Source organism: Mixophyes fleayi, chromosome 2 (assembly GCF_038048845.1).
Source record: "Mixophyes fleayi isolate aMixFle1 chromosome 2, aMixFle1.hap1, whole genome shotgun sequence".
NCBI lineage: Eukaryota > Metazoa > Chordata > Amphibia > Anura > Limnodynastidae > Mixophyes > Mixophyes fleayi.
This window is the reverse complement of record NC_134403.1, coordinates 292824066-292847119: the sequence shown is the minus strand read 5'-3', so window position 1 is coordinate 292847119 and position 23054 is coordinate 292824066. Positions and strand designations below refer to the sequence as shown.

Sequence of the window (23054 nt, the reverse complement as noted above, 5' to 3'; positions counted from 1 at the left end):
AATTTCAGTAATCAAATGAAAGGCAAAATAAAACACACTGAAAATACAAACTCCTTTGTAAAAACAAACAAATACAAAACAAATATCACATACAAATGTTACAAGGCAGGTCATGCTGGAGCCCATAATGTCCGAATTCTTTATCTGTTAAAAATATGAGAGAAAAAGAGATCAACCTTAGGCCACTTTGAAACAACGTATTGCTTGACTGTGTACTTTGTAGACACCTGGGGCTAGATTTACTAAGCTGCGGGTTTGAAAAAGTGGGGATGTTGCCTATAGCAACCAATCAGATTCCAGCTTTCATTTATTTAGTACATTCTACAAAATAATAGCTAGAATCTGATTGGTTGCTATAGGCAACATCCCCACTTTTTCAAACCCGCAGCTTAGCAAATCTAGCCCCTGGACTTTCAAGCTGTAAAATCTACAATTTGTTGCCTATAGACAGGGCCGGATTAACCATAGGGCTAACTGGGCTACAGCCCAGGGGGCCCTTTTTAGTGCTCAGCAGCAGTATTGATCAGTTGGGGGCGGGGGTGCCCCCGGCCCGATCAATGCTGCTGAGCACTTTTACTGCGGTCCTTCCCCGCTGCGCTGTAGTCTCCTTACTGAGGAGATCTCATGAGTCTCCCTCTCACGAGATCTCCTCAGTTAAGAGCATACAGCGCACCGGAGAAGGACTGCAGGAGAAGGAGGTAAGTGCCTTGGGGGCCTCTCGGCTCACCGGGGGAAGGCGGGGGCAGCTTAGATCACAGAGGGGGGCCCTCACGGGGGAATGGAGGCCCCCTTAGCCCAGGGGCCTCCATTCCCTTAATCCGGCCCTGACTATAGATAATTACATTCTTTAAAAGGCAACTCCTTCATGTGTTGATCCTCCTTCATGAAATTATCTTTGCCGCACCTCCTTTGTGCTCCAGATGACAGCTGGGTCATAAGGTCTGTTGGAATAAATTACAAACATTTAGCTATTTACTAAAATGGTGTCTGTTTCTCACTTATCCTCAAAATGAAAGAGAATGTAAGGTATCTCCATTTGAACACATTGCCAAATCAGTGCCTTTATATCAATTTACAGACAACACTTACTTTATGTACTTTACCTGGGCAGAAAAGAACATTCACATAGTGAGTCAGATATATGATTAACACGACTATGCTTGAATACTGAATATTTTTCAGGTGAGGCAGACATGTCCCAGTTAAGTCTGGTAGTACATCAATGAAAGCCTTTAGTTTGGACTATTTTAACCTAAACTCTAACAATCAATCTTCACCATTATTTTTATAAGTGCTATGGCTCTAAAACTCACATCTGATCATCTCAGCAGGGGCAGAGGCAGCCCTTCCAGTCCAATTTCAAAATTGCAGATTTCAAAGGTAAACATTTTATTTAAGCCAAAACGGTCTGGTGCATGCATTTGTATATGTTTAGAAAAATGAAACAGGCCTTTATTTTCATCAGCTAACAACAATTATATTTTTAGGATGTTAAGGAATTTTAAAAGTGTGAAATAAACCATATTAGAAAAATATTTTACCTTGCAAATCAATCTGGAATCTGAAGTGGTCTGCCTCCACAGTTTCAGGAGGGCTGGGGATCTGTTGGATAAATATGCAACATGGGGAAAGAATCATCTTAATAGATATTAGATTAAAAAGCATCACAGCAATCTCCCCCCCCCAAAAAAAAATTGGGTTCAAATTTATAATACAAACAACACACACATTAAAATGCACCTTACATATTAAAATAGAGATGCACTGTTATTGTGGAACATAAAATATCTTACAAACACAAAGTTTTAAAGTGTCTATTAAAGAGTAAGCTAAAATATAACTCTCAATACAAATAAAAGTCCACTATAAAAAGCCACACCAGGAAACTCCACTATAGACTCCTGACCAACTTCAAGTGCGCATGAAGCAGTCTATCATAGTGGATTGTAATGAGACAACTATATGCAGGTGTATGGGCCACTGTGGTATCAGATGACGAGATCTGATGCTGGGTCTATGCAACGCTGGTTACGGAAATCTATTGTTTAGTTTTATACTGATTAAAATATGTTTGCATTTATTTCTGATGCAAATTATTCTGAGATGCATTTGCATAGACTTTCTTATTTTAATTTTTATAAAACAAAACATGATCCTTCATGTCTGTTACTAAGAAGGTGTGTGCAATTGTTCATTTAATTATGCTCATTAACACTTTAGGCTGCCACTAGTGCCTGTATTGTGTTGTATGTTTGTTTCAATCTGAAGTATGCCTTAGTGGTTAGACAAAGCAGCTGCCAACAGTAGGGTTATGAGTTTAAATCCAGAGTCATGCCTGTATCTGTGTGGACTTTGTATATCCCCATGTTTCTGTGGGTTTACTCCAATGTGTCACTTATAGAAGAGTACGCTAGTATATGTTTTGGTGTTTGCTCTGTCTATAGAGTATTGTATTGTGCATGTAAATTTATGATTGCGAATCATTAACCGTTGAATTCTCATCCACAGTTATTTACAATTCAAAATTACAGAAGACACATTTTTCATGTTGGATAATAAGAGAATGTGTGTGTAATTCTTTACTGTTTATCCTTAAATCTTCATGTTTTCAATAGTGCCTGTGTTGTGTTGTATGTTTTTTAGGAGCACTATAAGTATGCCTATATTGCACGTTGAAATTTGTGTGGAGCTACAACACAGACAAGAAGCTGTTCCAAATAAAGTGAATTCAAACAAATAGAAAATATCCACAGATAAAAGCAAAAAACACCTAAGTGCCAAAAAAAGACAGAAGACAAAAAATGGCAAACAAATTAAAGTCCAATTATTATTATTATATTATACATCAATGAATTTACATAGCAAATTATTAAAACTGTGCATTTACCAAGGATTTAGGGCTAAAATATTTCATTGTATAGTTATTGACATTAATAAAAATTAAAAAGAAAAACAATTTGTTATGAGAGAAGTGTATGCAGGTGTATGTTGTGCATATTTTTTTCTATTCTATGGTCTTTTTAAGCAAACATTGTTTTTAAAACAGTTTAGTGTGGTGGCTTATTTGGCGCTGCTTCTGTGTGCAATTGTTAATTTTTCACAATAAAACTTTAGCTTGCCAGTAGCACTTGACTTGCATGCAATGGTGTATTGTTCAACTTTTCGTTCTAGTCTATATCATGCTCATATTGTTTCCACTTCCATGTTGGCTTAGTGGCTGGTCAATCCACATTTCAATAGTGGGGTCATGAGTTTGAATCCTAACTTATGGCCTTATGTCTGTGGATTTTAAATATCCTCCCATGTTTGTGTGGGTTTCCTATGTGTCGCTTATGGAAGAGTATGCATGTTTTATGTTTGCACATTTTATCTATATAGTTTTAACACATTAAACTGTAATGCCTTTTATTTATACTGGCGTATTATTAGCCGTTTTAAAAAATATCAAACAAGGTATAGGCTAACTATGAGATATTACACATCTACCACTTCACATTGCAATTTATTAAAACTGTGCATTCACCATGGTTGTGTTAAAGAAAAAAGTACATTGTTTAATGATTGACATTAATATAAAATAATTTAAAAAAATAATTAAAAAAATCTGAATGAACTGTATTAAGATATATGTTGTGCATATTTAGTTGTGAATGTTTTAAACAAACAATGCTTTTTAAACAGTTTAGTGTTGTTATTCAACGCTGCTGCTATAGCTTTTTTGGACTTAAACATGACCCCATGCTTCCTTAAGTTTAAGCATGGAGTTAAGAAAAATGGAAAACATTTCTTCTTATCTATCCGATGGATCTGGAGATAAACGTCTACTCTTCTTAAGTCAGTACGATCTCCGTCCATTCTACGCCCATTCTCCTCTCTTTCCCAATCCTTTTTTCTTAAGTGTTTGGAGAACTTCTTAAGTGCAGTTAAGAAGGATTTTCAACTTAACATAAGAAAATCTTAACTTGCGCAACGGACTTTCCTTCTTATCTCCCTTTTCTGGGCATGCGTAGAGACGATTTTCATAAGATCCTCAAACGGCAGATAAGATCGCTAATGAATCAGGCCCTGAGTCTCTTGTCAACTTATAATATTACTCTACAGTCTAATTCTGTCTTAAGTACCAGCTGTGTCTTATTTGGAGAGTTAAGACCCTTTGTGTTGAGTGACAGGATTTAGTGATTTAGCTAAGTTATCCTGCTAAGGATGCCTGTATAGTAGAATGATGTCCTAGTGTAACTGATGATGTTTTCAGTAAGTTGGTTTGCTAGATTTCTAGGGGGGTTGGATGGGACAGAATGAAAAAAGTTAGAAAGGAGTGAACATAAGCGGAGTCACACTAGTTTGTGATTGTTAGCGATCTCTGCTGCGGATTGCAATATGACACATACAGTGCTTGAACCTAAACCTAAAATTAAATGCAGTGCTAACTGGATATCTAATGATATAAAAATGATACATACACTTGCGCTTCCTTCTCTGCACAACAAGATGATCACATGGATGGACCCATTATTCACAGAAAATATATATCTCTTTTATATGGATTTGTCTAGCCTTCAGAAAGGACTCATGTGTCCAAACAGAAATTAAAACATATAGTGTAATATGTAACAACAATGACACAAAAAAAATGTCCACCACCGCTGTATAGGATTTTATCACTCTTCACTGTGAATATCAAAAGCATGAATGGAAATACACTCGTGTTCTTCTCACTTCCAACCCCTTAGGGCGGCGGTTCCCAAACTGTGCGCAGCGGCTCCCAGGGGTGCCGCGGTACTGTCACTGGGGTGCCGTGGGCCACCATAAAAAAAAAAAAAGCACAGAAACTTACCAATCCGTCGGGCGCCGGGACCCAGCAGCCTCCTGTCCCCCGCAGCTGTCACTGAATATCGACGTCAGTAACAAGCTGCTGCGGGAGAGAGGAGGCTGCTGGGTCCCGGCGCCCGACGGATTGGTAAATTTCTGTGCTTTTTTTTTTTTAATGGCTGGCGCCTGGCGCGGGGCAGAGTGAGAGGGATCGTGACAGAGGAGGAGAGCAGAGGATGGTGACAGCGGGGCAGAGGAGGGGGACAGAGAGCAGAGGAGGGGAACAGAGAGCAGAGGATGGGGACAGCGGGGCAGAGGAGGCGGACAGAGAGCAGAGGAGGAGGGCAGAGGAGGCGGACAGAGAGCAGAGGATGGTGACAGCGGGGCAGAGGAGGAGGACAGAGAGCAGAGGAGGAGGGCAGAGGAGGGGGACAGCGGGGCAGAGGAGGGGGACAGCGGGGCAGAGGAGGGGGACAGCGGGGCAGAGGAGGGGGACAGAGAGCAGAGGATAGTGACAGCGGGGCAGAGGAGGGGGACAGAGAGCAGAGGATGGGGACAGAGAGCAGATGATGGGGACAGAGAGCAGAGGAGGGGCACAGCGGGGCAGAGGAGGGGGACACAGCGTGAGAGGGGCAGTGGAGGGTGACACAGCGTGAGAGGGCAGAGGAGGGGACAGCGTGTAAGAGGGCAGAGGAGGGGGACATTGTGAGAGAGGGCAGAGGAGGGGGGACAGCGTGACAGAGCAGAGGAGGGGGGACAGCGTGACAGAGGGGGCAGTGTGAGAGAGGGCAGTGTGTCTGGATGCAGAGGGGGCAGTGTGTCTGGATGCAGAGGGGGCAGAGTGTCTGGATGCAGAGGGGGCATTTTTGCATACAACTAAATAAGTATTTCTGTCCTGACCTAAATACTTATTACAATTTTTTGACCCAACTACTTCTAAAACAGGACTGCTCAATATTTATTTTGGAGGGGTGCCTTAAAAAGATTTGGAGACTCTAAGGGTGCCGCGAACTGCAAAAGTTTGGAAACCACTGCCTTAGGGTATATGCTAACAAAAAGATGCTTCACAAAAACGCTTCTCAAATTCAGGCTAATATTTCTACTGCTTCTTATGACACATAGAAGCCGACCCCCATGCACAGACGTTAAGCATGTAGATAGAGAAATGACACCAGAGAAGGGACCTTGTGCATTAACATAATAAAACTTTTTAATATTTTAATATTGATAAAACACATAATGTAAAATACTGCTGCTTTTTTATTTGAAGCTTTCTTGAGTTATAACTTTTCCAGAGAAAAATAAAAATGAGGAGATTGAGATCTTGTGGTAATATATGACTTGGGTCCAAGTGCTCCCTGAAACAACTAGGCCCTCTCCAGTTACTCCACAGCCACTGTGACTTAGCCAAGTCCCTGGCTTACTCAGTATAGTGTGTGTTCTGTGGGGGTAAGGACTTCTGGGTGCTTGTAGGTTACATATTAAGAGACTTTGTGCAGGCAAAATATAGGGTTGTATCTGGCAACAAAAATGTATAATTCTAGAAGCAGTATAACTGGAAACAGGACACAAGATAAACAACAATCTGAACTCAGGATAAGGTCAAATTATTAGAACTAATTATTTAACTAATGCTAAGACAGATATTGTTCTGTGCAACAGACTTTTAAGAGCATATTTGCCTGCTAATTCGCTGAGGTCATGTAATAGATTTACCATCCATGAAACACGCAGTGTAGAGACAACAACCGGGAATGACATGGTACTGCACAAATTCCTTATACATCTGTGGCCTGATTAATTAAAGAGCGTAAAAGTATATGTGTGTATACTTATGCCCCATGCTAGCATAGAGACAGCACAGACATGTGGCTTGAATGTGTACATAGTGTAACCCTCTTTTACTAGGTATTTCAGAGGCGTCAAGATGGGGGAGAGTGGGTACAAATTACCAGGGCCCAGGCCTGCCTGTGGAGCCCGGGCCTCCACTGGAAGCAGCCAGGTAATGTATTTTTTTCCCCAGCAGATGGCGTGTGTGTGCACGCACCCACGAAGTGGGGGAGATTTAGCAGAGGGAGATTACGAAGAGAGGGGGTTAAGGGGAAGGAAGGAGCTGAAAGCTGCTCTCAGTCTAGGGACAGTGGGCCTGAGTCATTGAGGAGAGTAAAGCATAAAAAGGAGTAACTTTGCACCTGGGTAAAACCATGTTGCATTGGATAGGGAGGTAAATTTAAAATATGGGGACAGATTTATAGTTGGGTAGGGCATGTCCTAGATCAACTTTAAATTTCAGTATAAAAATAAAACTATCAAGTATTTGTGTGCTACCTGAAAAAACAGCCAGTATTTAACTTATGTGCAAAATAATAAACAAATTTTTTACCCTTTGCATTGTAACTTAGTTTGATCCGGAGAACATTTAATGCTTTTTTGTTTCATTAATGACTCAGGCCCAGTGTGTGACATTACACTGTGTGACAGTCTGCAGGACAAACTGAGGAGCTCTAAATCTCGTGAGACCAAGAGCTTCCCTGCACATTTCTACAGGAAGTTCCCACCCTGATGGATGTCAGCAGCAAAAGTATAGCATAGGTAAGTACAGTGGGCTGGGTGGGGGTGTCATAATATGTCTGGGGAGCAAGTGTCATAATGTGTCTGGGGGTATCATGATGTTTCTGAGGGGTGGTGTGATGTTTCTTGGGGTGTAGCATGATATGGCTGGGGGTGTGTGATGTGTCTGGGAGGTGGCGTGATGTGGCTAGGGAGTGGCGTGATGTGACTGGGGGTGGCGGATGAGGTTGTGGATTGGTGTGATGTGGCGTGATGTGGGTGGGGGTGGCATGATGTCGGTAGGTGGTGGCGTGATGTGTCTGAGGGGTGGCGTGATGTTTCTGGGGGAGGTGTGATGTGTCTGGTGTGATGTGACTGGGGGATAGCATGATGTGCCAGTGGGTGGAAAATTGTGGCTTGGGGTGGCGTGATGTGTGTGGGATGGAGTATGATGTTGGGGTAGCATGATATGGCTGGGGGTGGAGTGATGTGGCTGGGGGTGGAATAATGTGGCTTGGGGTGGCGTGATGTGGGTGGGGGGTAGTGTGACGTTGTTGGAGTGGCATGAAATGGTTGTGGGGGCGTGATGTGGCTGGGGGTGGCGTGATGTGGATGGGGTTTGCTGTGACGTGCCTAGAAGGTGGCATGATCTGGAAGGCAGATGGCGTAATGTGTCTCAGAGGTGGAGTGATGTGTCTGGTGGGTGATGGGAAGTGGCTGGGGGATGGCGTGATGTGGCTGGAGTATGTTGTGATGTGGCTGGGAGTGGCGTGATGTGGCTGGGGTCTGGCATGATGTGGCTGGGAGTGGCATGATGTGTCTGGGGTTTGGCGCGATATGGCTGAGGTTTGGCATGATATGGCGTGGTGTGTCTGGGGGTAGCATATGTGACTGGGGAGGGCGGGAAGAACGTAATGCTTATTATAATGTATGTATTATATAATGCGTGATCTGTGTTATGCACTGTGTTCCCTTATTGCTTGAATTTCCATATTTACGTTTTCCAAACATGTCCCAACATTCCAGGATCCAGACAAGAATTCAGTATCAGGTTGTAAAAGCTGCAATAACAGGTAAGTGAAAGTAACACCGTTTTAATATATAATATGTCATGTCTAAAGCAGCCACGCCCCACGCCCCTGCAAAAATTTGGGAACCACTGGATTACACAATAACAACAGTGGTGAATATCATAAAGCACATGCCAGAAATTAATTAATTCAATGTATACAGAAATCAACACATCATCTATATAATTTAACTAATCTTCTGAATCATATCATATTACTCACTAAATCAATCATTTATACCGTACATACTCGAGTATAAGTCGATCTGAAAATAAGCTGAGGCACCTAATTTTACCACAAAAAACTGGGAAAACTTATTGACTCGAGTATAAGCCTAGGGTGGGAAATGCAGCAGCTACCGGTAAATTTCAAAAATAAAAATATTGGGGGTGGCTTCTATGCATTCGATAAATACATGGTAGACTAAATGGATGTTGGAGAACATTGCTACTTGTGTCATATCTGCCAGAAACATGCCAATGAAAATCCCTCCTTGATGCGTACATGGCTGGAACACGCGTCTCCTAATCGTACTGGGTTATGAATGTCACCCTATAGTGCTCACTCAAAACTTCTAGTCTGACAAATATGGGAATTACCCAATCCATTAGAGTTATTAATCTGCTGTATGAGATAGTGGGAGTGTTCAGCCTTTTACTTACTTACCTGTTGTCCGGTCCCTCAGCTCTTAACTTCCGCAGTGGAACGCATGTGTGTTCCACTGACAGGAAGTTCGGCATTTGGAACGAAGTTTGCGTTCCAAATGCCGAACTTCCTGTCAGTGGAACGCACATGTGTTCCACTGCGGAAGTTAAGAGCTGAGGGACCGGACAACAGGTAAGTTCACTCGTGTATAAGCCGAGGGGCGGCTTTTTCAGCATAAAAAATGTGCTGAAAAAGTTGGCTTATATATGAGTATATACGGTAATTAATCAACCCTAAATTTACACATGACCAATTTGATTGTCATGTTACTAATAATTGTTCTTTATTAACTGCTACTATAAAACTATTACATTATGTATGAAATCACTGGTCTTATACTATAAAATATATATTCTTATATATTGCGGGCGCGCAATATTACCGTCATTATGGTAATAGTGCCCATAAATGCCGTTATTACGGTAGTTTTCTCGCTGGATTTCAGCTCGCCGCTCAGGGAGCGGCGAGCTGAAATCTGAGTAGAATTACCGTAATAACCTGTTTACTTTTTCTGCGGCGGAAAAAGTAAACAATTGAATATGCCCCTCTGGGTCTTATTCATTAAGGAAAGTAAGGCAAAAAAATGAGCACGTTTTCTCCTGGACAAACCATGCTGCAATGCAAGGGGTGCTAATTAGTTTTTTCTTTTGCACATAAGTTAAATACTGTCTATTTTTCAGTGTGCAAATACCTGATAGCTTATTTGCACACTAAAATTTAAAGTTATTTAGGACATGCCTAACCCCAACTATAAATCTGGGATCACATTTTATTTTTTTTAGATCTTATAAAAGACAGATTTTCACCATAATGGTTATAAAAAAGTACTTATTGGACTCCAAATGCTGAAGCATACATGATGGAGTTATAAAGTGTTTAATAAATGGTATGTCAATAAAACATATAAAGTAAAGCTTAAAAAAAGTATTTATAGTACTGATTAAAAAGTAGTTTTTCTTCAAATAATTCTTATTGCTTGTCATAGGTGAATTTTCAGCTTCAGGTTCATGATATAAATGCTTAGAGTTGATTGCTATTTAATTGTTAAAAAGTATATAAATAATGGAACATTTTTTTACTAATTCCTGTTGAATAAAAATAATTCAAGTTGTGCTATCATAAAAAGAAGGCACATTATTTATTTTAAACAATTTACATTTTATCATTGTTTTAGCTTTTAATTAATACAATATGTTGGATTTGTTTAACTAAATCAGAATATTTCAAATTAGCACAGAAAAAGTGATGGAATAAGCCAAAATTTACTGTTTCAGAAAGAGTGTGCTCTGTTCAATGTGGCTGCTTCTATCAACAGATGTGACTCTGCATGAAAATACATATGATGTACAATAACCAATTTTTTTGCTCCACTCATGGGAAATAAAATCTATTTCTCGCCATATTGAAGCTGTATTATAATATATAGCACATATTAAGAAGTTTGCTGAACTTTTGCAGATGGTGTGTGCAGATAGCCTGCAAAGCAAAGAAATATAAATAGTTGTGATGAGGACCACATTTACTAACATTTTACATACAAGACAGTCTCAAATTATTTTCTTCTCTTTCATTTAGAAATTGGCAAGAGCCGAAATATTCTAAATGAAGGAGCTGAACTATTACCCTCAAAGGAACCTACCCGAGTGCTTTACATGAATGCTGTCACCCCCTCAGAGGGTTCTTTAAACAAATGGCTCCCAAACTTCTCTTTCTTGGGGACCAATAAACTGAATGTTCATGATGGTAAGGAAAAGCTAGGGCTGAATTATCACTGTGACCCAAATATAATAACAGGTATTACATATTATCTTTCCAGTTACTTGTGGGATGATTTATCCATTAAATACACTCTAACATAAACACGATTTTCAAGTAATTAATTAAATTAATGCTTGAACACAAAATATTAAATATATTAAGTATTACAGAGACCCTTTATTTAATTAAAGAGGATACTAAAATATTACATGTTTAATGTATATATACAACGTATTGCACTAATGAAAGCAAGAAAAAAACATGTCTTACACCACTGAATTGTAACCACAATGTTTACTGTCTTTGTTACAGCTCAGAAGAGTAGGTTTAGGGTTTACAGAAATCATGTCCTCAACATTGTTTCTCAAGAAAGCAAATATATTAATTATTTATTATGTAGCAACATTTACTTATATAGCGCTAGCATACATTGCAGTACTTTACAATTGGAAACAAACACAATAATCAAACAAGACTAGGCATTATCAAACAGACACAGAAGAGTCCTTTGCTCATAAGCTTACAATCAATTTAAATGGGCAATACACTTTCAGTTCACACACATTAATCTGATCATTTAATTGTTTAGCTGTGGTACTCATAGCTACTGTAAAAAAGAAAAGATTGCTGAATAATGTGTCATTATTATGACATTATTACTGAACATTATTATGCTTACTTTTTTGTTGTTGTCTAAACTCTCTGGATAAATGATTTTCACATATATCTGCTTATTGATCAGTGGCTAGCATTGCTGTCTTACAGTACTGGGGTCATGGGTTGGAATCCAATCACCCTGTCTATCTGGATTTTGTATGTTTTTCCTGTGTTTGTCTGAGTTTCCTGCTGGCAATAAATAAATATTCTGCTCAGGAGCCACCTCGAGGTAACTGATCTCTGGCACTGAATTAGGACTGTTTGCTGCCCAGCCACTGGATTGATTATAGTGAATGTGTTAATGTGGTAAGTGTAGTGTTAAAGAACAGACTACCATTTGTTTAAAAATAGGGTCACTGGTCACTAATACTTTGCTTTAGTGCAGGTGAGGAAAGAATTAAAGTCCAGATTTCATCTATCACTACTTCTCGTATGGAGGGACTTAAGTCAGGCAATATTTCAGTATCTTTCTCTCAAACCCTGGTGTTATGAACTTGCCCATAGAGAAGTCCTCATCCAAGATGGCCGGGACTGTTTCATGAAGAGTCCATCTTGGATTTCTGTTATGAACTTGCCCTTAGAATATCCCTTATCCAAGATAGCCAGGACTGTTTCATGAAAATGCCATCTTGGATATAATTTTCTGTTTGGGCCTATAAAAGACACTTCCTGTTTGAAGCCTGGGCTTGTGTATTGTGTTGGAATCTGAACTAGATGCTTTCACAGAACCTTGCTCCTTTTGGGATTTGGATTGCAATCATTTCATACTTACAACTGACATTTCACTGAATTAAGATAATTGAATTTGCTTGTTGTATACTTTAGATTTGTATATTTTCATAAATCCTGTTTACCTCAGAACTACCTGACTATTGGACTTCCACTTGTGATACTGGAAGTGTGACAGAATACACAAGCCAAAATGGCGGAGTCCGTCAGTACAGGACCAACTGCTTTACAGCGACTTTCAGATCTGAGTTTCAACATGCATTCTACCTCAAGATAGCTACAGTAATTTCACACAAAATTTGAAGGACTTGAGACCCAGTTTACAAATAAGTTTCAACTACAAAACCAAAAGGTAATCGAGTTGCACATAAATGCTCAAGAGCTTAAAGATCAGTTAACTTTCCAAAATGGAGTTATTGCAGAACTACAGACTTGGCTTAAACAAGTTCCCACTGTAGTACCTTCAACAACAGTATGCCAACCTACTCTCCCATTACCACTAGCTTGATTTTCAAGTGATTGTAAAAGATACAGAGGTTTTATTAATCAATGCAATATGGATTTTGATTAAAATTCTTCTTATTACCTGATAGATGAACTAAAGGTACGTTGTATTCTTTTATTGGTGAAAGATGATGCTCTGGCATGGGCTTCTCCTTTGATAGAAGCAAAAAAGTCCAATATTACAAGATCTTTCTGATTTCATGGATGCAGTGAATCAGATATTTGATGATCCGAATCGAAGTGCTACTGCCGAATTGCTTTTACTAAAGATGCTTCAGGGAAAACATTTAGTAGCTGAATACACCTCTGATTTCGAAGATGGATCTTGGACACAGATTGCATTCCTGCTGCCCAGCTGTTTATTGAAAAGGTTTATCTGAGTTTATTAAAGATGAATTAGCTACAGCTGATGCACACACTGATTTTGAGGACTTTGCTAACATTGTATTCGTATAGATGCTCATCAAACGGAGAAGAAACAAGATAGATGGGGCTCCATGTGGACTCGTCACAAGTATCCAGAACCAGCCACATCGAAATACCCTGGAACTCCTACAGAACAACAAACTGATGAGCCTGGGCCAATGCAAATAGATACCAATCACAAACAGATTTCTATTGTAAGAAGAGATCTCTGTTTGTATTGTGGCAGATCTGGACATTATGTATCTAATTGTTTTCAGCGACCTCGCAAGACATTTGCTACATTGAACCTAACGATTCTTATCAGGAATCCATTATTTCATGTTCTTTACATAAAGTGATTGCCATTATTCCTCAAATCTCTTCTCTGTCTACAATTGAGAGAATGAACAAAAGAATAAAATTAAATTAGAGTCTGGAGCCAGTGGTAACTTTGTGAATATAGATATTGCTAAACGAAACCATATAGCATTTCAAGAAAGAAAAACTCCTGTATTGATGGAGACAGTTGATGGGTCTCCTCTGAATTCTGATCCCAACACACATGAAAGAACATGGTGTGCCTGATAATCGATCCCAACCATAAGCAGGATCTAACTTTTTTCCTCATCTCATCTCCAAAAGTTCCCATTATTTTGGGTGTCCATTGGTTCACTATCAATAATCCAGTTATTAATTGGGAGTCTCAAACTCTAAATTTTCAAAATAATATCAGTGTGGTCCCTCTTGATGTACAAAAAGAGAATCAGATCTCAGTGTCTACCTCTGCTATTGAAGAACAACTGCCTGTTCAATATCAGAATTTTGTGGACATCTGTAGCAAACAAAATGCTGACAGATTGCCCCCCCCCCTCTCATTGATCATATGAATGTCCCATAGACCTATTAGCTGTGGTTGCTATTCCTTTTTGGTCGGATTTATCCATTAGCTGAACCTGAATTACAGACACTAAATCTACATGTTTTAGCATCGTGTTGGATGATGAACTATTTCAGTAAGTCTCAGCATTGTAATTTTCTTTGTTTATTATCATATTCTATTCTTGGGGCTTACACACCCTGCTTTACAGCTGCATTACTGATTGAAGTTGATTAATTCAAATACATATTTTTTTTAGATTTATTGATTTTTTTCTCGGATCCACTTCTATTAAGCAACATATAGATCTTAGTGGTTTTATACTTATTTAGAATTAGGATGAAATCCAGCTACTTGGTGCAAAATTTCCACCTGGAAAAAACATTTTGTTCTGCAGGTGGTAAAGGTAAAATTCACAAACTGATTTAGAGTCCTGAGGAGGGAGTGGCCTAGACCAACTATAAAATGCAGTTTTAAAATAGAGCTGGTCAGTGTGTGTATGCAGCATGCAAGGGCCTTCGTTTGCTGTGCATGCTATCATTGTTTGCAATTGCACCCCTTGCAGTGCAACTTGGTTTACTTGGCCTCAGTTCTGAGCAAAATTTTCACTTAACTCTAAATCAGCTCCTATATATGATGCACATGACAATACATAAGGGATTATTAGTTTTTATGGTGGCATGAGGCTACATAATAATGTGGTATAAGCAGTGGTGAGATTCAAATAAATTAATAAAAGGTTCTCTGCCCGAATGACTGTTTTAAGTATACAAAAAGATATACTGAAAAGTAGTTTAATATTTCATGCATTTAATACTCAAATAAGAACAATAAAAGAGGTACTCAAAACTAGATTATGTTATAAGAAAGAGTTTTAAAATATTAATGAAAAAAATATTAAAATCTTTCTTATTTTATTCTGCTAATATCAAGATAATAATAATAGTGAGTCATATTATGCCACACAGTAGTGCCCCCATTTCAAATTATACCACAGTAATGCCCCCAGTTCATATTATGCTCCTCTTCATCACATTGTGATATGCTGCTTTTACCCCCTTTCACACTGTACCATGCTTCTTTTGCCCCTGTACACTGTGCTTTCACCCCCTTTCACACTGCACCATGCTGCTTTGCCCCTCTTCACACTGTGTCATGCTGCTATTAATCCCCTTCACACTCTGCCATGCTGCTTTTACTCCCCCTTGTTTCCATTCCTTCACTTACCTTCTCTATTGGATTCTTTCTTCTCTTTTCTTCTCTTCTTGTCTTCTTGCTTGTTGACTCCTCTCTGTGCTGCTCCTCATTGAATGTGTGACGCCGCGAACAGGTGAGTATTTTTTTTTAAAAAGTACTCTGCTCTCTCCACCAACGAAGAGGGTGGACTCTGGAGCAACTGATTCGCCGAACTCACCTTAAAATGAGATATCGGTTCTGCCGAACCATTGTGAACCAGCTGAATCCCTCCACTGGGTATAAGGCTAAATGGCAACATTATCAGGCTATGTGAGCATGGGGATATATGTGTTAGACAGTAGGCTGAAGATCATACATAGTTTGGTAACCTGTACTTTTTTGCAAAACTATACAATTTAAAGATTTAAATTTTAATCATACAAACAAGTATATTCTTTTCAGCATTGTGTTCATACTAAGTATATACTATTTTTCCATACTATGCACATTGTGCGTCTTTGCACATGACACTTAATATATAGTTTTTGTTATAATGTTCACTCCATTAAATTAATGCATTGATTGTGCAGCATGCAATGGCAAGTTAATCTTTCTGTCACATGCTGCATGAGCCACACTTACGCTTGCAGCATGCGGTGCTATAGTAGTGTGCTAAAGTCACCGTCCAGCTGTGCACTGCACTAATTTGTTATTATTAGTGTTTTGGACGCTTATTATGTTATAGAAATCACAAGGTAAAAAAATCATATCAGCAGGTCTGATTCTGACACAGTACTAAAATAACAAAATATAAGATTATTGTTAATGGTGAAGATTTCTTGATTCATTTTCCAATCAGTACAGTATAACTGTCTCAATGTTAACAAACTCTTTGTCACATCTAACCATAAACCATTTATTTCTCTATGGAGCAAACAAAATTTAATTTTAAATCTTCATATTTTTAAACACATTTTTATTTGTATCAATACTTGAATTTTTAAAAGTCAGTTAATAACACTGTTTTTCTTAGATTATGTTTACTATAATGATTGTTTGTCTTTTGTTCTCCTAGCTGTTCTGTTCATCCAACCCCTTTATGCCATATGGGCCTGCTTCCGCTCCTGTCCATCAAGTTGTGCTTGTACTCAGGAACGAAACTGTTCTGTTTTATGTGATAGGATAGGTCTCACAGAGATCCCTAATGAATTTCCGTGTGAAGCTTCCTTTATTAACCTAGATAAAAATAACATCAAATTTCTCTCGGAATTGGCATTTGGGACCTTGCCTTCTTTAAAATGTCTCTCACTTAGTCACAACAACATATCCTTCATCACTCCAGGAGCTTTCAAAGGATTGCCCAACTTGATTGAGCTCAAAATGGCTCATAATGAGTACATTCGTTATTTGCACACTCGAACATTCTCAGTTTTAAAGAAGTTGCAGACGTTGGACTTGGCAGACTGCAATTTGTTCAATATACCAGACAGAATATTTGTGGAACTTCTATTACTGCATGAACTCATATTTTTTCAAAATAATTTTCGTAGGATTCCAGGAGCTATCCGTGGTATGAGGAACTTGACTCATGTTTACCTGGAAAGTAACAGGATTGAGGCAGTGGCCTATAATTCTCTTCAGGATATACCAAATCTAAAATATCTCAACCTCCAGGATAATAAAATAAATGTTATTCATGATAAGTCATTCCAAGATTGTCAGAAATTGGAGTACCTCTTTCTCAATGACAACTTATTGAATGAGTTACCAGAAAACTCTTTTAAAGGACTGATGAGGTTAAAGATGCTTAATTTAGGTGGAAACTTTATACATAATGTCTCGGGAGTTTGGTTTCAAGATCTAGTTGAGCTAGAAGTCCTTTATCTAGACCGGAATAAAGTAAGCTATATTGAGGAAGGGGCTTTTGAAAATCTTACCAGCTTGGTATCATTACACTTAAATAGCAACAACTTGGCCACTTTATCATTTGAGGTCTTTAAACCAGTTTATTTTATAGGAAGACTTTTTCTTTTTAAAAATCCTTGGGAATGTGACTGTAGGATTGAGTGGTTAAGAGACTGGATGGAGAGTTATAAGCTTGTTCGTGATATACCCTGCTCATCACCAGCATCATTGGCAGGCATTGACCTCAGAGATGTCTTCTTTAAAAAGTCCCCTGAAGGAGTTTGTGTTGACCCCACAGAACAAAATGTAACTCTTTCCATTCCGCTTCCTACAGAAAGGCTACAATCTACAATGGAATCAAAGTTGAGCAGTCTAATATCTAGACTACTTATGCCCAGAGGAAATCATGAAGACCTCGGAAACCTAACAGAGAGTTTTGACAACAGCACATTTTCTGATGGCAAAAGCAGCAAAACCTTTGCGTATTCCTCAACACATAATGTGGTGTATATACTGTTTTTTAACTGTTTTACGATGGTTATGTTTTAGGTTTTTATTTATAATTATTTACACGGACCAAACCTTCTAATAAAGAATAGTACTGAACATGATGATAGTTGTATATTCCTTGGTTATGTATCAAACAGTAGCTGCTACTGTATCTTTTAATTTAAAAAAAAATGCTGTACATGATACATGTTTCATTTTTATGATTATTAGGTATCTTCCCTTCCCAAGTTTTAATAAAGGCTTCCTGTATTTATTTTTTTTCCAACAAAACGTTATTGAATATTCAGTAATACATTTTAAACAGGTAAACTTTACCAGTTATGTAATAGATTACATATGTGTAATATAAATTATTATATGCTTTGAATAAATACTATAAATATATATATATATATATACTCCAAAAATATTAAACCATATAAATTGAATATGCTTGCAACCAATTTATTATATTGAAACAGGGGGCACAATAAATTTATTATACTACAACAGGAGACACAACTAGTTTATTTTCTTACACCAGGGGCAGAACTAATTTATTATATTACAACAAGGGGCACTACAATTTGCTATATTACAATAGGGGGCACAACTAATATATTTTATTACAACAGGGAGCACTTCAATGTATTTATTTTATAACAGGGGATACTATGACTTTATTATATTTAACAAGGGGCGGGCACTACTAGTTATTTTATTATACTGGGAATATAACTACTTAGTTGTTTAAGACAGGAGCACTACTTATAATTTTTATTAATAACAGGGCACTAATATTTATTTTATTACTAATGGGAGCTTGAGTAGTTTATTATCCTGTGGCCCACCAGCCAAAGGTAACATGAGGTCCTCAGTGTTACTCAGCACTGGACCATGTCTCTCTAGGTGCATGGGCCCAAACATTTTTTCGAACTCCCCCTAGAGGACCAGGATCAATGCTGAGTAGGCTGGGCTTTTGTAAAATGGAAAGGAGGTTTTTTTAAACTTTATTTAAATATTACTTTTTTCACGCACCGACAGGCAAGATAACTCAAGCTGCTTTTGGTTTTCTTAGACAGGTTTTTAAAACAATGCGCTTAGATGTGCATTTTGCCCTTTAGTAAACCTCTCAGTTTATACACTCCACATGAAAGCATCAGAAATCCTGGGGGTTTGAACTAACCTCAGGTTAGTAAATCTACCACTATATGTTAGCGTTCAAGTTATGCTAATTTTCTTTAGAATGTTTAGCATAACATATACCTTATTATAAACAAAGATAATTCACATGCCTCACTGGTAGCATATTTATCTGAAAAATAATACTAAGCAAAAACCATTTTTCTTTTATGGTGGAGAAACAAATTAACTCAGGAAAATAATGGGCTCAGTTCTCTCCAGAATCCTGCATTGATTTAATGCCAAATAATAATCTGCTGGCACAGCACTAAGTCTCAGTACCTTTTTTTTTTTTTTTTTTTTTTTTCGTTTTTTTATTTTATTTTTATTTTTTTTCAGTATATTTACTAAATGGCATGTGTGAAAAAGTGTAGATGTTGTCTATAGCAACCAATCAGATTCTTGTTGTCATTTTGTAGAATGTACTAAATAAATGATAACTAGAATTGATAGGTTGCTATAGGCAACATCTCCACTTTTCCAAACCCGCTTTTTAGTAAATATACTCCCATATGTGTCAGCACAGAGCTGTTGAGCTCTATAAATGTTGGCTCTTTCTCACTGAAAAATAGCAATGCTTCAAAGCACCCATGTGACACTACCCTTAAAAGGTTAGAAACACATCTGTATACGATTTACTTCTATCCAGTATTTGTAAAAAAAAAAATATTTACTGAATACTATTTATTTATATCCCCCCACCATATTAAGCAGGGTGGTAAGAAAATATTGTCATTCATAACAATCCCTGGATCTTACCATCTAAATTCTCTACCATACAAAAACACACTAGGGTACATTAAAAATATTTACTAGGCCTAGTGCTGCTAATTAGTTCTGGAGATTCAGATTTTAATCATCACATGAGTTATTTGCTTGCAATGATTTCTGCACCTCTATAAGTAAAAGAATATACTTGGAAGATCTCACTTCTAACTCATTACTGTTAATATAGAAATATTACACATTCAGTGCACACATGTCCCCTTTAAGTAATATCCTGTTCAAATAATACAAGTGTGTTCAAAGGCACAAAGATCCTCCAAGATGTGCTGCTTCCCCTTTATCTCCTGGTTTGTGTACAACGATCTAACAAGAAAAGAAAGAAAGAGGACACTCCATAGTGCAATTAAAACATTTTTTTCCAATATCACCTCTGAAGTGAAATGACATGTGATAATGCAATATAAATCATTTCAGTTTACCACCAAGGATAGGGAGAAAACAATATACTCTGACTCCATGCATTATTCGATTTGGACTCATCTGAGTGATGAGTCCACATCAAATGCAGCGCCGGCAGCATTTAGGATTTTCTTAGACATTGTTTATTTTTTATTATTGATCCTGCGCACCTGAAGCCCCCCTTGTGCCGACTCCAGCTGCTGCTTGCTCCCCCTTCCTTCTTTCTCCTCCCCTCTCATCCCCCCTCCTTATCTGGCTGTGGGGCTTGGTGTCATAATTACGTTCCGACGATGTCAGTGAGGAGCTGCAGGGAGAGGATCTGACTGCCGACAGAAAAGAAGAAGACGGAAGCCAGATAAGTAAAGATTTGTCTACAAAAGTTGAAATCAAGAATGGGCGCTGATGTGTCACCAGAAAGCAGCCCAAGTTAACATATAGGAAGCCATCTACTCCCCAAAATCATGTATAGCAATAAAAATGGTAACTCACAACGCTGAATGGTTCACATACATAAAGTGCCAGCATCTAACATGGATAGCTGTAACATTAGAAAATATACATAGAGCAGTACAGTCTCAACATATTATGGAGATATGTAGGATGTCTTTAAAGGTGATCCCTCTTCCACAATGTGTTCTAGGTGGCTGATTATTGGATAACCACGTGTGGGAATCCCCGAAGGGTATATGCTTACAAGATGGTTTCTTTAAAATCTGCACATCAAACAAATTTATGATGAAGAACACGAGATCCTTTGGTACTTTAGTCTCCAGCAAGAAACATGTGTACAAAAGATAAAATCATAGCATAATACCGTTTATTACAAAATGATTCATTACATATAAAACACAGAAATTGGTCTGCTTCTAGGAGCGTACCTCACAGCAGAATAAAAACAGCAGATAGATATTAAAGATGGGGTCAATTACCCACACGACAGTCAATCCTCAAAGCTGCATCATTCCTCCGGTAGTCCTGAACGATAGTCACCCCTGTTGAATCAACGCGTTTCAAATCCAATGGATTCTTTATCTTGATTGTGGAAGAGGGATCACCTTTAAAGACATCCTACATATCGCCATAATATGTTGAGACTGTACTGCTCTATGTATATTTTCTTATGTTACAGCTATCCATGTTAGATGCTGGCATTTTATGTATGTGAACCATTCAGCGCTGTGAGTTACCATTTTTATTGCTATACAAGTAAAGATTTGTGTTTGTGCAGGGGCATATTGCAAAAAGAGGGACAGTATGCTGCAAGGTGGATAGAGTGTGCTGCAAGGGGTGCAAAGTCTGTTGCAAGAGGTGTAGATTCTGCTGGAAGGGGGGGGGTAGAGTGCAATGACGAGGAACAGAGTGTGCTGCAAGTTATGCAGCATGTGCTACTAAAAGGGAGACAGATTGTGCAGCAAGGGGGGCAGAATGTGATGGAGGGGGGCAGAGTGTGATGTAAGGGGGACAGAGTGTGATGTAAGGGGGACAGAGTGTGATGTAAGGGGGACAGAGTGTGATGCAAAGGGGAGAGAATGCTGCAAAGGGGACAGTGTACTGAAGGGCAGAGTGTGATGAAGGATGGCAGAGTGTGATGGAGGGGGGCAGTGTGTACTGCAAGGGGATAGTGTACTGAGGGGCAGAATGTGATGAAGGGGGCAGAGTGTGATGAAGGGGGGGCAGAGTGTGCTGCAAGGGGGACAGTGTGCTGCAAGGGAAACAATGTGCTGCAATGGGGACAGTATACTGAGGGGCAGAGTGTGAGACTTTGACTAGGGACGCCAGAACCCTCAATCGGGCCCTGCATCCTTAAAAACAGTTGTTGTTTACCAAGTGAAGTGAAATTGGTTAAGAGAAAATATATAAGACGCGAAATGATGACGTATATTCAGATTAATACGAGCTGCTTTGTGAAAATGAATGAGTGGGGTTGTACCATATGTATAAGAAAGAATCATACAGTTGCCAGGATTCTCTCATAGAAGGTGAAGATTAGATATGGACTATTTAGAACCCTTAGGAACTCACTGAAAATAATTGCATACATAGTGTAATCGTTTCATAAACCCTTTAATCAATAATAAAATTGCAAATACATTAGAAATAAAAGCAAATTTTGATGCACAATCAAGTCCAAGGGAGTTGGATTTTATGGAGACCCAGTGACCCCTCTGCCTCACATGGGCACTGGAAGAAGGCAGGCCAGTTTTCAGGAATGGTGTCCACATAGATCAAAGAGTGTCCACAGAAAACCCTTATGTGTTTTATCATGTAATGCCTTAGGGGGCTTGAACCAGCGAGATGGACAGTGCTTACAATTTTAAAGTTGCAATTTTCATTTTAGCATTTGTTTATGACAGAAAAGAAACAAACAGAGGGTGTGATTGTTATGTAAAGTCACAGTGATGTATCAACAGTCTAATCTACTGAAATAGGTTTCTGTAAATGTGATAACTGGTCATGCTCTCATTGCTAAGTGATTATTTTACATTATGCAAATTATAAATCCTATTACAAATTGTATTGTAGTACCTAAACTTATGTTCTCTAAAGTTCTCAATTGTTTGACCATGAAAATGCAATAGACCGGAGTCATGAAGACACATCTGTATCATACGCAAAATCAATCTTCGCATGCCCACAACCGGACCATATGCTAAAAAGGGGGGCCTTGTCTGCTCCATCTTCATACACAAAGGACACTTACTACAGTCTACGATTTCAGGGAGCAAACTGGGCTAGGAAGAGACATTTGACCTTAGTCAATTTACAGTAAGGGCATGCCAAGCTCGAGTGAGTGCAGCAAGCTCGAGGTGTCTCAAAGTTGTTCTTCTGCCATATCTTTTGCACCAGCTATAGAGCTATTCTAAGTTCTGATTCCCAGTGATGTCAGTATCATATGCATGCCTAATAAATGGTTTTTTAAAGAAATATATATATATAGATGCATATGTAATCATAAATGACTATATTATTAACAAGTAACATTAATTGCTTTTTTTATGTGCTTTCTTTTGACATTTTATATTCTACATATTCTACATATTCTCTATATTCTA

The 23054-nt window shown here is 38.5% G+C and overlaps 1 protein-coding gene across 2 annotated transcripts in view; it reads left to right on the top strand.

The window, feature by feature from the left end:
- NYX (nyctalopin) overlaps positions 1-17751 on the top strand; it is a 34596-nt gene extending 16845 nt beyond the window's left edge. The window contains exons 3-4 of one of the 2 annotated variants that reach the window (XM_075198178.1): positions 10710-10877; positions 16316-17751. In XM_075198178.1, coding sequence (XP_075054279.1) covers positions 10710-10877; positions 16316-17694 — 1547 coding nt within the window. In that variant the 3' untranslated portion in view covers positions 17695-17751. The remainder of the gene's footprint in view (positions 1-10709; positions 10878-16315) is intronic. The other variant, XM_075198180.1, reaches the window with a different exon arrangement.
- Positions 17752-23054: the final 5303 nt, after the last annotated feature.